Raw genomic sequence first — 13,383 nt, forward strand, 5'->3', positions numbered from 1 at the left:
TGGCTCTTGGCAAATATGGAATTAGCTCTTTTTTTTCCCCTAAAATCAGGCTTCCTGCTTACCCAGCCCCAGCAGCCCCGTTTCCCTGCACCTCCTCTTGGAAGCAGCAGAAGCTGCAGCTGGCAGCAAACCCACCCCAGGGTCTCTCCAGTTTGGTCCCAGTTAGACCAGGAAGGTTTGGGGAAGGATGAGAGAGGGGATGGCACCTGCAGGCTGCCCCTTAGGCTGACCCTAACCCTAACCCTAACCCTAACCCTAACCCTAACCCTAACCCTGTTACAGCATCACAGAATTGTTCTGCTTGGAAAAGGCTCCAGATCATCCCATCCAACCAGAACCCAGAACCCAACCCTACCAACCACTGACCCAACCCTACCCCCCATAACCCAACTCTACCCCCCATAACCCAACCCTACCCCCCATAACCCAACCCTACCCCCCATAACCCAACCCTACCCCCCATAACCCAACTCTACCCCCCATAACCCATCCCTACCCCCCATAACCCATCCCTACCCCCCATAACCCAACTCTACCCCCCATAACCCAACTCTACCCCCTATAACCCAACCCTACCCCCCATAACCCAACCCTACCCCCTATAACCCAACCCTACCCCCCATAACCCAACCCTACCCCCTATAACCCATCCCTACCCCCCATAACCCAACTCTACCCCCCATAACCCAACCCTACCCCCTATAACCCATCCCTACCCCCCATAACCCAACTCTACCCCCCATAACCCAACCCAACCCCCCATAACCCATCCCTACCCCCCATAACCCATCCCTACCCCCCATAACCCAACTCTACCCCCCAGAACCCATCCCAACCCCCCATAACCCATCCCTACCCCCCATAACCCAACCCTACCCCCTATAACCCAACTCTACCCCCCATAACCCATCCCAACCCCCCATAACCCAACCCTACCCCCCATAACCCAACCCTACCCCCTATAACCCAACCCTACCCCCTATAACCCATCCCTACCCCCCATAACCCAACTCTACCCCCTATAACCCAACCCTATCACCCAAAACCCAACTCTACCACCCACTGACCCCAGGGTCTCTCCAGTTTGGTCCCAGTTAGACCAGGAAGAGCAGCGGGGCAGAGAGTCACAGAACCACCCTGGGTGGGAAGGGCCTTTGAGCTGATGGAGTCCTGAACCACTAAGTCCCCTCCCCAAGCTCAGGTCACCAGCACCTCCAGCTCCTCATCCCCAGCAAGGATGGGACCAGTGGTGGTCAGGGAAGGTTCTCCCTTCAGGCACGACCCAGAACGGGGGCTCTGGAGGGGCTGGGGGGGAGGAAAGGGTTTCCTTGGATCATTGCAGCAGGAAAGGGGGTGATGGAAGTGCTGGAGAAGGGGGGCAGGGAGCTGCTGGGAGGTCTGGAGCAGCTCTGGAGAGAGTTGAGGCTGGAGAAGAGAAGGCTGCAATGGGGAGACCTTGGAGCAGCTTCCAGGTCCTGAAGGGGCTCCAGGAAAGCTGGGGAGGGACTTGGGACAAGGGCCTGGAGGGATGGGAGCCTCCCAGGGGGAAGGGTTTGCAGCTGGGAGAGGGGAGATGGAGAGGAGATCTTGGGCAGGGAGGGAGGGAGGGAGAAATTGTTTGGGGTGAGGGTGCTGAGCCCCTGGGTGCCCAGGTTGCCCCCAGAAGCTGTGGCTGCCCCATCCCTGGCAGTGTTGAAGGTTGGATGGGGCTTGGAGCCCCCTGGGCTGGGGGAGGGGTCCCTGACCATGGCAGGGGAGGCACTGGGGGGGATTTAAGGTCCCTTCCACCCCAAACCACTCTGGGATTCAGTGAGAGTTCTCTGAGCACCCCAAACCCTCACTCCTGAGCCCCTTCAGCTCCACCCATGGGTGCTGCAGAGCCCCCCAGGCCCCCCCTCAACAAGACCCCATTGCCAGGACTCTGCTGTCTCCTTCCCAACCCCAAACCCGAGCACATCCTGGCTGGATTTGCTCCCTTATCTGGATTTTTGAGCAGTGACCAAGCCCAGCCCTGATCTGTCCTTTCCAGTGGGGTCCCAAGCCACCTGGGAACCCAAACTCAGCTGGCTCCAGGATCTCAGTGCTCCAATTCATCCTCATCCTGCTTTTTTTTTTTTAGGAAACAGTCAATTAACAACCAGAAGAGGAGCAGGGAGGAGGAGGAGGAGGTGGGACAGGCAGATGCCTTCCAGCTGCCCCCACTCCCTGCAGTGCACAAAGAGCAAAAAGCTGCTCAGCTGCAGAGGGGATGAGGCCCCAGAGGCCCCAGAATTCCCCTTCAGCTCAGCCCTGGTGCTGGATGACAGGAGATGGATCACTGCTGCCTCCAGAAGACTCTTTTGGGTAAAGGGGTTTGGGTTTCTGCTGTTTCTGCTGGTGGAGAAGCTGAGAACCAAACCAAAGCTTCCCAGGGTGACTGAACCTCCCAGAGGAGCAGGAATGGGATTTTCCTGGAGTTCTGAATGGTTTGGGGAAGGATGAGAGAGGGGATGGCACCCCAGAACCCAACCCTACCCCCTATAACCCAACCCTACCCCCATAACCCAACCCTACCCCCTATAACCCAACTCTACCCCCCATAACCCAACTCTACCCCCCATAACCCATCCCTACCCCCTATAACCCAACCCTACCCCCTATAACCCAACTCTACCCCCTATAACCCAACCCTACCCCCTATAACCCAACCCTACCAAGTCCAGAGCTTAACCCATGTCCCCCCACACCCCCTCTCAAGGGCTCTGAAGCCCCTCCAGGGGTTGCTCTGGGGTCAGTCCACTGAATGAAACAGGGCCCTGAAGTCCCTCAGGTCACTGCTGGGTGCTCTGCAGAGGTCAAAGTTGTGCTGGCTAACAGAAGTTAACACTCAGTTCAGATGCTGAGGGTGCCACCACCTGCAGCACGAGCTCAAAAGGTGGCAGAGAAATCCCCAGGGTGGTGTAGGAGACCCCATCCCTGCTCCCAACCAGGCTGGGGGAATGGGACACACATAAAACACAGGAAAGACCTGGCCAGAAGTTCCCAGGAGATCATTCCAGGAGATGCTCCTGGGAGGTGTCCAGAGGAGGCACTGAAATGCTCAGAGGGCTGAGCAGCTCCCTGGGAAGCCAGGCTGAGGGATTGGGGGTGTTCAGCCTGGAGAAGAGGAGGCTCCCAGGTGAGCTCAGAGCAACCTTCCAATATCTGAAGGGGCTACAAGAAAGCTGGGGGAGGGCTTTGGACACGGGGGGGTAGGGAGAGGACAAGGGAAATGGGTTAAAACTTGGAGAGAAAGGGGAGATTGAGGTTGGAGATGGGGGAGAAATTGTTTGGGGTGAGGGTGCTGAGCCCCTGGGTGCCCAGGTTGCCCCCAGAAGCTGTGGCTGCCCCATCCCTGGCAGTGTTGAAGGTTGGATGGGGCTTGGAGCCCCCTGGGCTGGGGGAGGGGTCCCTGACCATGGGTTGGGTTGGATCTTGATGATCTTTAGGGTCCCTACAGGGTTCTCAACCTGGAATTCAATAGATCTCTGATTTAAGGTGACTTTTCTGCTTGCAATCCTTCTCAAAACCCAAGTTTTACATTAGAAATCCCCTCCCTAAAGAGAATTCTTCCTCCTCAGCCCCTTGTGCCCCAGCTTGGGAGCAGAGCTGGCCTCCTGTTGGCCCAGGTTGTGGCTGTCCTGTCCCATCCCATCCCATCCCATCCCATCCCATCCCATCCCATCCCTGGCAGTGTTGAAGGTTGGATGGGGCTTGGAGCCCCCTGGGCTGGGGGAGGGGTCCCTGGCCATGGCAGGGGGGGCACTGGGGGGGATTTCAGGTCCCTTTCCACCCAACCCATTCCCTGATGCTGAGTTTTACACCTTTGCTGTACAACCTGGGCCTCGTTTTTCCCAGGATTGGAGCAGATCCTGGGGATGGAGCCCTGGGATGAAGCAGTTTCCCCCTCAGAGGTGCTGAGTTGAGGAGCAGGATGCAAACCCCTTCCCCAGCCTCTGAGCTGCTCCCCTCCCCTCTGGCTTTCAGCAGGTTTTGAGCACAGCTCCCAGGGCCAGGAGGGCTCCTGCTCCGGGGCTGCTCCAGCTCAACTTGGACATCACTCCCTGGCTCTGTTTGGCTCCTGCTCAGCTTCCCCCTAAACCCCACGCCCAGGAGCTTCAAGGTTTTCAGCAAAGGTCCCAAGTGCAGCTCCCCCCCCCTCAGGGGGTGTCAGGCCAGGATGGATTTGTTGCTTTTGGAAGGCCCGAAAGCCACGGAGAGAGCTGCGGGCGGGAGGGGAAGGGTCTGAGGATGATTTAGTGGGGATGGGGTTTGGCAGAGGGAAAAGTCATTCCGGTGGAGAGGGCTGAGGGCTGCAGGAGGCCAAGGCCTCGAGTCTCCTCCAGATTTATGGTCGCCAGGAGGGAGCTCTTTAAAAACTTTTTAAGCCTTTGTGAGCGGCGGGGGCCTCGTGAAAGCGCGCGGGGCCGGGAGAGAGGAGGGGGGGAGGAAGCTCCCTCAGCCCCAGAAAAGAGAAATCCCTGGACCAAAGGTTGGAGGGAAAGCCATAAAAGCAGGTGCAGACGTGGTGGCTCCCTGGCTGCTTTCAACAATCTGTTTGAAATTAAAGTGCATGGATCCACGGGGCTCCCCCAGGGCTCCAGCGGAGCCGATGAATCACGAGGAAGAGGTGGAACCCCCCAAACCTTCCCCTTCCTGCCCCGAGCAGCAGGGAAAGGGGGGGGAGAAGCCAGCATGGACACCACCAGCAGCTCCTGCCTCCCAAAAGAGGAACCCTTGGGACCAAAACTGCTAAATCCTTGGATTGTTTGGGTGGGAAAAGAGCTTGGAGATCCTGGAGTCCAACCCTGACCCCATCCCCACCCCATGTCCCTCATCCCCACATCCCCAGGGGTTGCTCTGAAACCCCTCCAGGGATGATGGGGACTCCAGCCCTGCCCTGGGCAGCCTGGGCCAGGCCCTGACAACCCTTTCCAGGGAGAAATTCTTCCCCAGCTCCAACCTAAACCTCCCCTGGCACCACTTGAGTTGTGCCAAAAGTTCCTCTTGGCCCATCCCTTGTTCCTTGGGAGCAGAGCCCGACCCCCCCTGGCTCCAACCTCCTCTCAGGGGGTTGCAGAGAGCCACAAGGTCTCCCCTCAGCCTCCTCTGCTCCAGGATCAACACCCCCAGGGCCCTCAGCTGCTCCTCACAACTTCTCCAGACCCTTCTCCTTCTGCTCCAGGCCCTTCCCCACCTCCATTCCCTTCTCTGGACACCCCCAGCCCCTCCAGGGCCCTTTTCTCACCCAAAACTGACCCCAGGGCTCCAGGTGTGGGGGGACAATCCCTGCCCTGCTCCTGCTGGCCACCCCAGTGCTGACACCAGCCAGGATGCTGGTGGCCACCTTGGCCACCTGGGCACAGACTCAGCTCCTGTCCTGTCCCTGGGGACCAATATCCCCTCCCTGCTGGAACCCCACAACCTGCACCCAAGGCCTTGGTTCCCCAGCTCTGAGGAGTTTTGCAGCAGCAGCTGCTCACCTTTCCACTTCTGGAAAAACCAAACAACCTTCAGCCAACCAAACAACACCCTGGAGGTGTCCATGAAATGCCAGGATCATAGAACCCTGGAATCCTTCAGGCTGGAAAAGCCTCTTGGGATGATTTGAGTCCAACCCCATCCCTGCTCTGCCAAGTTCTCCCCTAAACCACATCCCCCAACACCACCTCTGAGCAACCCCAAAACACATCCAGGGATGGAGACTCCACCACCTCCCTGGGCAGCCTGGAGGTGGATGGTGAGAGCCCCAAAGAATAATTCCAGACTAGGCCTGGAATCATGGAATCCTGAAGGTTGGAAAAGAGCTTTGGGATCATGGAGTCCAAACGTTGCCCCGGCACTTGCAGGGCCAGCACCAACCCCTGACCCTCCACGGCTCAGAAGGCCAGGGATGAGGCAGGACAAGATGTTTAAAGGACAAAACCCAAACCCAAGGCTGCAGGACAAGATGTCTGGAGGACAAAACCCAAACCCAAGGCTGCAGGACAAGATGTCTGGAGGACAAAACCCAAACCCAAGGCTGCAGGGTGATTTATCCCACCCAGCCTGAAGGGTTTTGTCTTCACATCCTCCAGTAAATTTCACTTCATGATAAAGAGGGGGGAAAAAAACCAACAAAACAACCCCACAAACCAAACCAGCAACAAAAAGACATCTTCAGAGGGTTAAATAAAAAAGAAAAAAGCACCTGGGAAGAGTGGGGGAGCAGAACCCAGAGCAGTCAGGGAGCAGATGGAAGCTCTGCTACAACCCCGGTGCCAGGAGTGAAAGGCAACTCCTCCTTTTCTTCCAAATTTAAGAAGATTTGCTCTTTTTTTTTTGCATATCTTTCTCCAGGAGGTTATTAAGAGGGGCAAAGAAACCCTGCTGCAACGTGAGCCTTCCCTCCAAAGGACACAAAGAGCACTAAAACCTCCCCTAAGCTCTGGGATGGGGCAGACACTTGTTCCACCTGTAGCTCGTTTGCCTTTTTTTCACTTGAATAAGAAGCCTCCAGTGGCCCATAAACCACCTGGAAGAAGACAAGGGACTTCTGTTTTTCCAGAGGAAGCAAAGAAAAAACCAAAACCCTCTAGAACTCACAAAAAAAAAAAAAAAACCCCACCAAAAACCAACAAAAAAGCCCCCAAAATATCAAACTAAGAGCACGGATGAACCCAACAGAACCAGGGGAGATTCCTCCATGCTCCAGGGATCCCACGTTCAGGAAAACTCCTCCAGGAGCTGCTGGGAAGGCAGAAGAAGGGGTGTGATGCCCCAGCCTGAGCTGATTTTGCTTGCCCTGGGCTGGGGCTGGGTGGTTCACCTGCCAGGACAGAGCAGGGGAGGTGGGGTGGGTTGGAGCTCAGGGATCTGAGGAGGTTTCCTCACAGCTGGGCAATAAAATGGTGTTTACTACAGGCTTACTATTGGGTGTGCCAAAGAGGAGGTCCAATCCAACCCAGTAAAACCCCCCCCAGAACTGCTTTCCCTCTCCTTCCCCAGCTGCATTTTCAATAAGCTCCAAAGATCTCCAGCAGAAGACAAGTCCTGACCATAAAACTTCTTTTCTGCCAGCAAAGCAGCTTGATACAAATTCCACCTGGTGAGCTCAGGGCCAGAGGAGCCCCTGCAAAGCACACTCTGAGGCAGGAAAAAAGGATGATGAAAACTGGAGTGGCTTGGGGGATAAGAAACTTTGTTATGGTCCTGGGAGAGGGGAGATTGAGGTTGGAGATGGGGGAGAAATCCTTTGGGGTGAGGGTGCTGAGCCCCTGGGTGCCCAGGTTGCCCCCAGAAGCTGTGGCTGCCCCATCCCTGGCAGTGTTGAAGGTTGGATGGGGCTTGGAGCCCCCTGGGCTGGGGGAGGGGTCCCTGACCATGGCAGGGGGGGCACTGGGGGGGATTTCAGGTCCCTTCCATCCCAACCCATTCCATCATTCTCTGATTTTGTGGTTCCATGATTCCAGGAGCAGCCCCAGGCTGCAGCTCAGTAGAGGAGAGGTGGAACCATCCCTGCTTTCCCTGCCTCTCAGAGGTGCAGGTGGTGTAGGGCTGTGGTTGGACCTGATGGATCTTGAAGGTCCTTTCCAGCCATGATGGTTGGAAACACGACTGGAAACAGGGTGACCACCTGGGTCCCTGGGCAGAGAGCCCAGCACCCAACATGGTTAAAGGCTGGGTGGCCACGAGCCCCACCAAAGTGGCAACGAGAAGCACCAGCTCTGGTGGAGGTGGTGGTGATGGTGGTGGGACTGGTGGCTGTGCTGGTGGGACTGGTGGCTGTGCTGGTGGGACCGGTGGCTGTGCTGGTGGGACTGGTGGCTGTGCTGGTGGGACTGGTGGCTGTACTGGTGCTGGGACTGGTGGCTGTGCTGGTGGGACTGGTGGCAGTGCTGGTGGGACTGGTGGCAGTGCTGGTGGGACTGGTGGCAGTGCTGGTGCTGGTGGTGGGACTGGTGGCTGTGCTGGTGGGACTGGTGGCAGTGCTGGTGGGACTGGTGGCAGTGCTGGTGGGACTGGTGGCAGTGCTGGTGCTGGTGGTGGGACTGGTGGCTGTGCTGGTGGGACTGGTGGCTGTGCTGGTGGGACTGGTGGTGGCAGAGATGGGGCTGGTGCTGTGGGGACCTTTTGTGGTGCCCAGGGAGCAAAGCCTGACCTGGCTGTCACCAAGGGGTGGCTGGGAGGACACTGATGGCACAGGAAGGTCTCCTGCCTGGCACAGATGGTGACACAGGGAGGGGGTTGGGTGTGCAAAGCCTCAGCAGATGACACAAAGGTCCTGGTGCAGGAGGGTGCTGAGCCCCTGGGTGCCCAGGGTGCCCCCAGAAGCTGTGGCTGCCCCATCCCTGGCAGTGTTGAAGGTTGGATGGGGCTTGGAGCACCCTGGGCAGGGGGAGGGGTCCCTGCCCATGGCACTGGGGGGGATTTGGGGTCCCTTTCCCCCCATCCCATGGCTCTGTTATGCTCTCACAACCTACAGATGGATGTCCCACCCCAGGCCCTGCTCAGCACCTCCGTGGGGTGCTTCCCCCCCAACCACCCCACTCTGGACTTCCTCCCCCTGTCCCTGTCCCCTCTCCAGTCCCCCCCAGCCCCTCCAGTTGGGTCTTTGCTGTTGTGGCAGTGGGGGCAGCACCAGAGCCTGAGCACAGCTCAGAGAGGGACCACGTGTGGGCATCAGATTTTTATCTGTGAATCAATAAATCCCTGGCTGAAAGGAGGGGGGAAGCTCAGCTGCCTGGAGAGCTCCTTTCCCTGCTCCCAGCACTCCACCTAGTGGTCTGCAGGGCATGGCCAGGGAGCAAGGAGATGGAGCAGCCAGGACACAGCCTGGAGACCCCAACTGGGAGACCTTGGAGCAGCTTCCAGGTCCTGAAGGGGCTCCAGGAAAGCTGGGGAGGGACTTGGGACAAGGGCCTGGAGGGATGGGAGCCTCCCAGGGGGAAGGGTTTGCAGCTGGGAGAGGGGAGATGGAGAGGAGATCTTGGGCAGGGAGGGAGGAAGGGAGGGAGAAATTGTTTGGGGTGAGGGTGCTGAGCCCCTGGGTGCCCAGGTTGCCCCCAGAAGCTGTGGCTGCCCCATCCCTGGCAGTGCTGAAGGTTGGATGGGGCTTGGAGCCCCCTGGGCTGGGGGAGGGGTCCCTGACCATGGGTTGGGGTTGGATTAAGATGATCTTCAAGGTCCCTTCTGACCCAACCCATTCCATGATTCACTTTGTGAGAAATAATGAAGAAAATACAAAAACTTCCAGATTTCTGAGGGTGCTGGGTGGCACCAGCCACTCCCACCCCCCCTTTCCATCACCCTCTGAACTGAAAGGCAACCTGAGGATCCCAGCACAAGTCTCACAAGGGTCAGATTTTAGCTGGATCCTGGTGCTGGGGGGGCAGTCAGGTCATGGAATGGTTTGGGGGGATCCAAGCCCCAGCCCAGGGGGCACTGGGCTCCTGCTGCCTCCCTTGCAGACTGGGCTGGGGGCTGTTCATTCCGTTCCTCTGTAGGAGCAGCATGGGGAAGTATCAGGTAAGGGTGGGCAGTGGTGTCCTGCTCTTCTCTGGGGGGGGGGGACTCAGGATTCCCCATTCCACCTCCAGTGGCTCAGCCCTGGTGAGGCCACAGCTTGAGTCCTGTGTCCAGTTCTGGGCCCCTCAGCTCAGGAAGGAGATTGAGGTGCTGGAGCAGGTCCAAAGGAGGCAACTGGGCTGGTGAAGGGATCCAGCACAGATCCTATGAGGAGAGGCTGAGGGAGCTGGGGGTGTTGAGGCTGGAGAAGAGGAGGCTCAGGGGAGACCTCATCACTCTCTCCAACTCCCTGAAAGGAGGTTGGAGCCAGGGGGGGTTGGGTGGATATCAGTGGGACAAGAGGGCATGGACTAAAGAATTTCTTCCTAATATCCAACCTAAACCTCCCCTGGCAGAGCTGAAGCTCTGCCAGGGGAGGTTTAGGTTGGGTATTAGGAAAAAACTCTTTGCAGAGAGGGTGCTCAGCCATTGGAATGGGCTGCCCAGGGAAGGGGTGGATTCTCCATCCCTGGAGATATTTCAAAAGAGCCTGGATGTGGCACTCAGTGCCATGGGCTGGGAACCACGGGGGGAGTGGATCAAGGGTTGGACTTGAGGAGCTCTGAGGTCCCTTCCAACCCAGCCCATTCTAGGATTCTGTGATTCTAGGACTGAACTGGTTGGAAGGAAGAGGAGGAAAGACAGTACTGGAAGAGAAGGAGAGGAGGTGTCCTCCCCAGTGGCTTGAGGACCCAGAAGAGTTTTGTGGGAGGAAAGAAAACCAGAAGAGCAAAGGCCAGCACCACACTTTGACTGGGAGTTGAGATGTAAAGCATCAAGGATGCTCCTGGGGGCTTCCCAGCCCCTCCAACCCACACCTTGCACAAGAATTGTCCTCCAGAGCTCTGCTGCCTGAGCCCCCAACCCTTCAGTGGCTTCTGAATCATCTCCCAAAGGTTCCTCCACCACCCATCCCCTTCCTCACCTGGAGCAGAGAACCCCCTGAAGCCCAACCTGCTCCCTGCAGCCCAGAGAGAGGGAGCAGAGGAAGAAGCAAGGAGCCTCCTCTCAGCCACAGCTCTTCAAGCCCAGGTGCTGAGGGGAGGAATCACTGAGCAAAGTCCCCTGGGTGTTCTGCCCACCCAGCCCACATACATACTGCTTCATGGCCAGCAGCTTGGAGTCCATGCTCTCCTGCTTCCCTTTCATCACCTGGATGTCAGTCAGCAGCTTGGTGACGTTGTCCTGACGGACCTTGATGTCCTCGTTCTTTATGCTGGAGACCTGGGGACACAGAGGGGGGCTCAGAGCTGATTCCTCCTTCCACACCTTCCAACAATCCATCCCATCCCCCCCCCACAACGTCCACTGGGCCACAAAGGAGCAAAGCCTGCCAAGGGAGCTCTCTGTTCATGGGAAACATCAAATCCTCTCACAGTCTGGGTGAAAAAAAAAAAATAAATCACTTTTCGGATCAGAAGGATGGGGCTGAGGGGAAAGGGAAAGCAGAGAAACCTTCAGGTGGGCAAGGGAGCAGCAAGATGTGTCCTCAGAATTCCAGAGAGGAGACAAAGCCCTTGGAGTCCTGGTGGGCAGAAGTTCTCCAGGGGTCAGCACTGTGCCCTGGTGGCCAAGAGGCCAATGGTGGCCTGGGGGGCATCAGGAAAAGTGTGTCCAGCAGGTCCAGGGAGGTTCTGCTCCCCCTCTGCTCTGCTCTGCCCTGGGGAGAGCAGAGCTGGAATCCTGGCTCCAGTTTGGGGCTCCCCAGTTGAGGAGAGGCAGAGATCTACTGGAGAGAGTCCCCTGGAGAGCTGGGAGGGTGCTGAAGGGCCTTGAGCATCTCTGCTGGGAAGAAAGAGTGAGAGCCCTGGGGGTGTTGAGGCTGGAGAAGAGAAGGCTGAGAGGGGATCTGCTGAATGTCTGTCAGTAGCTGAGGGCTGGGGGGCAAGAGGAAGGGCTCAGTCTCTTTTGGGTGGTGCCCAGGCCAAGGAAGAATGGGTTGAAGCTGGAAGATGGGAAGTTCCAGCTCCAGGTGAGGAGAAACTTCTTTGCTGTGAGGCTGAGGGAGCCCTGGCCCAGGCTGCCCAGAGAGGTTGTGGAGTCTCCTTCTCTGGTGCCTTCCAAACCCCTCCTGCACCCCCCCAACCTCCAGATGAGGTTCCTCTCCTTCTCTGCTGCCTCCCAAACCCCTCCTGAACCCCCCCAACCTCCAGATGAGGTTCCTCTCCTTCTCTGGAGCCTTCCAAACCCCTCCTGAACCCCCCCAACCTCCAGATGAGGTTCCTCTCCTTCTCTGCTGCCTCCCAAACCCCTCCTGAACCCCCCCAACCTCCAGATGAGGTTCCTCTCCTTCTCTGCTGCCTTCCAAATCCCTCCTGAACCCCCCCAACCTCCAGATGAGGTTCCTCTCCTTCTCTGCTGCCTCCCAAACCCCTCCTGAACCCCCCCCAACCTCCAGATGAGGTTCCTCTCCTTCTCTGCTGCCTCCCAAACCCCTCCTGAACCCCCCCAACCTCCAGATGAGGTTCCTCTCCTTCTCTGTTGCCTTCCAAACCCCTCCTGAACCCCCCCAACCTCCAGATGAGGTTCCTCTCCTTCTCTGCTGCCTTCCAAACCCCTCCTGAACCCCCCCAACCTCCAGATGAGGTTCCTCTCCTTCTCTGCTGCCTTCCAAACCCCTCCTGAACCCCCCCAACCTCCAGATGAGGTTCCTCTCCTTCTCTGCTGCCTTCCAAACCCCCCCTGGATGTGTTCCTGTCTGGGCTGCCCTGGCTGATCCTGCTGTGCCAGGGCTTGGACTCCAGCATCTCCAGAGGCCCTTCCCACCCTGAGCATTCCCTGATTCTGTGATTTATGGCAATTTTCAAACCTAAACTTTGCAGCCAAAGAGATGAAGAGAGGACAGGAAACAAAACTTCCTTCTGGCAAACTTCCAGAAGCTTCTGCTGGATGCAGAGAGCTGGAAGCAAAGGAGAGAGCCATGAGCTGATTTGGGAAGGAAATCCAGGAGAAAAAGGGCAGCAAAGGGGAACTGGATCCCTCTGGAAATCCCAACCATCTGCCTCCTTCCCTCCTTCCCACTACAAATGTCAGGGCAGCTGAGGAGAACCCCAGAAGCTGCTGAGTTGGGAGGGACCCATCAGGATCAGCAACTGCACCTCCTGTCCCTGGGTAGGGCACCCCCAGGGCCCATCAGAAGATTTATCACAAGATTGTGAGCAGAAGGTTCTGTTTTCCTGAGGAGAAAAAAAAAAAAAATGACACCCAGAGCATGTCCCAGGGCAGAGCCTCTCAACCTGCAGAGCAGCACAGGGGGGGTGACACATCTCAGCAGCACCTTCTGCCCCCCTCCTGTGCTCTGGGGTCTCCTCCACATCTCCCTTACCTCCTCCTAAGGGGTTTTGCCTGCTCTGAAAACCTTTGGGATGCTTCAGAGCTGAGTGAGAGTGGCATCTGGGTTGTTTGGGAGCAGCAGGAGAGGGCAACTCCCAGCACCATAAATTCTATGATTTATAGAATCACAGAACCACAGAATGGGCTGGGTTGGAAGGGACCTCAGAGCTCATCAAGTCCAACCCTTGCTCCACTCCCCCCGTGGTTCCCAGCCCATGGCACTGAGTGCCACATCCAGGCTCTTTTGAAATATCTCCAGGGATGGAGAATCCACCCCTTCCCTGGGCAGCCCATTCCAATGGCTGAGCACCCTCTCTGCAAAGAATTCTTTCCTAATATCCAACCTAAACCTCCCCTGGCAGAGCTGAAGCTCTGCCAGGGGAGGTTTAGGTTGGATATTAGGAAAAAATTCTTTAGTCTGTGCCCTCTTGTCCCACTGATATCAGCCCAACCCCCCCTGGCTCCAACCTCCTTTCAGGGAGTTGG

At 57.3% G+C, this 13,383-nt stretch overlaps 1 protein-coding gene across 17 annotated transcripts in view; it reads right to left on the bottom strand.

Moving 5' to 3' along the window:
* HSF1 (heat shock transcription factor 1) overlaps window positions 1–13,383 on the bottom strand; it is a 74,883-nt gene that overhangs the window by 32,000 nt on the left and 29,500 nt on the right. For 13 of the 17 annotated variants that reach the window (XR_011724675.1, XR_011724673.1, XR_011724677.1 and 10 more), the window contains exon 4: window positions 10,660–10,788. Coding sequence is in view for 11 of the 17 variants with exons in the window: in XM_071738585.1 (XP_071594686.1) it covers window positions 10,660–10,788 (129 nt within the window). In the remaining 6 variants the exon portion in view is untranslated. The remainder of the gene's footprint in view (window positions 1–10,659; window positions 10,789–13,383) is intronic. The other 4 variants (XM_071738578.1, XM_071738579.1, XM_071738586.1 and 1 more) reach the window with 1 other exon arrangement.

This window comes from Heliangelus exortis, chromosome 2, assembly GCF_036169615.1.
Source record: "Heliangelus exortis chromosome 2, bHelExo1.hap1, whole genome shotgun sequence".
NCBI classification, from domain to species: domain Eukaryota; kingdom Metazoa; phylum Chordata; class Aves; order Apodiformes; family Trochilidae; genus Heliangelus; species Heliangelus exortis.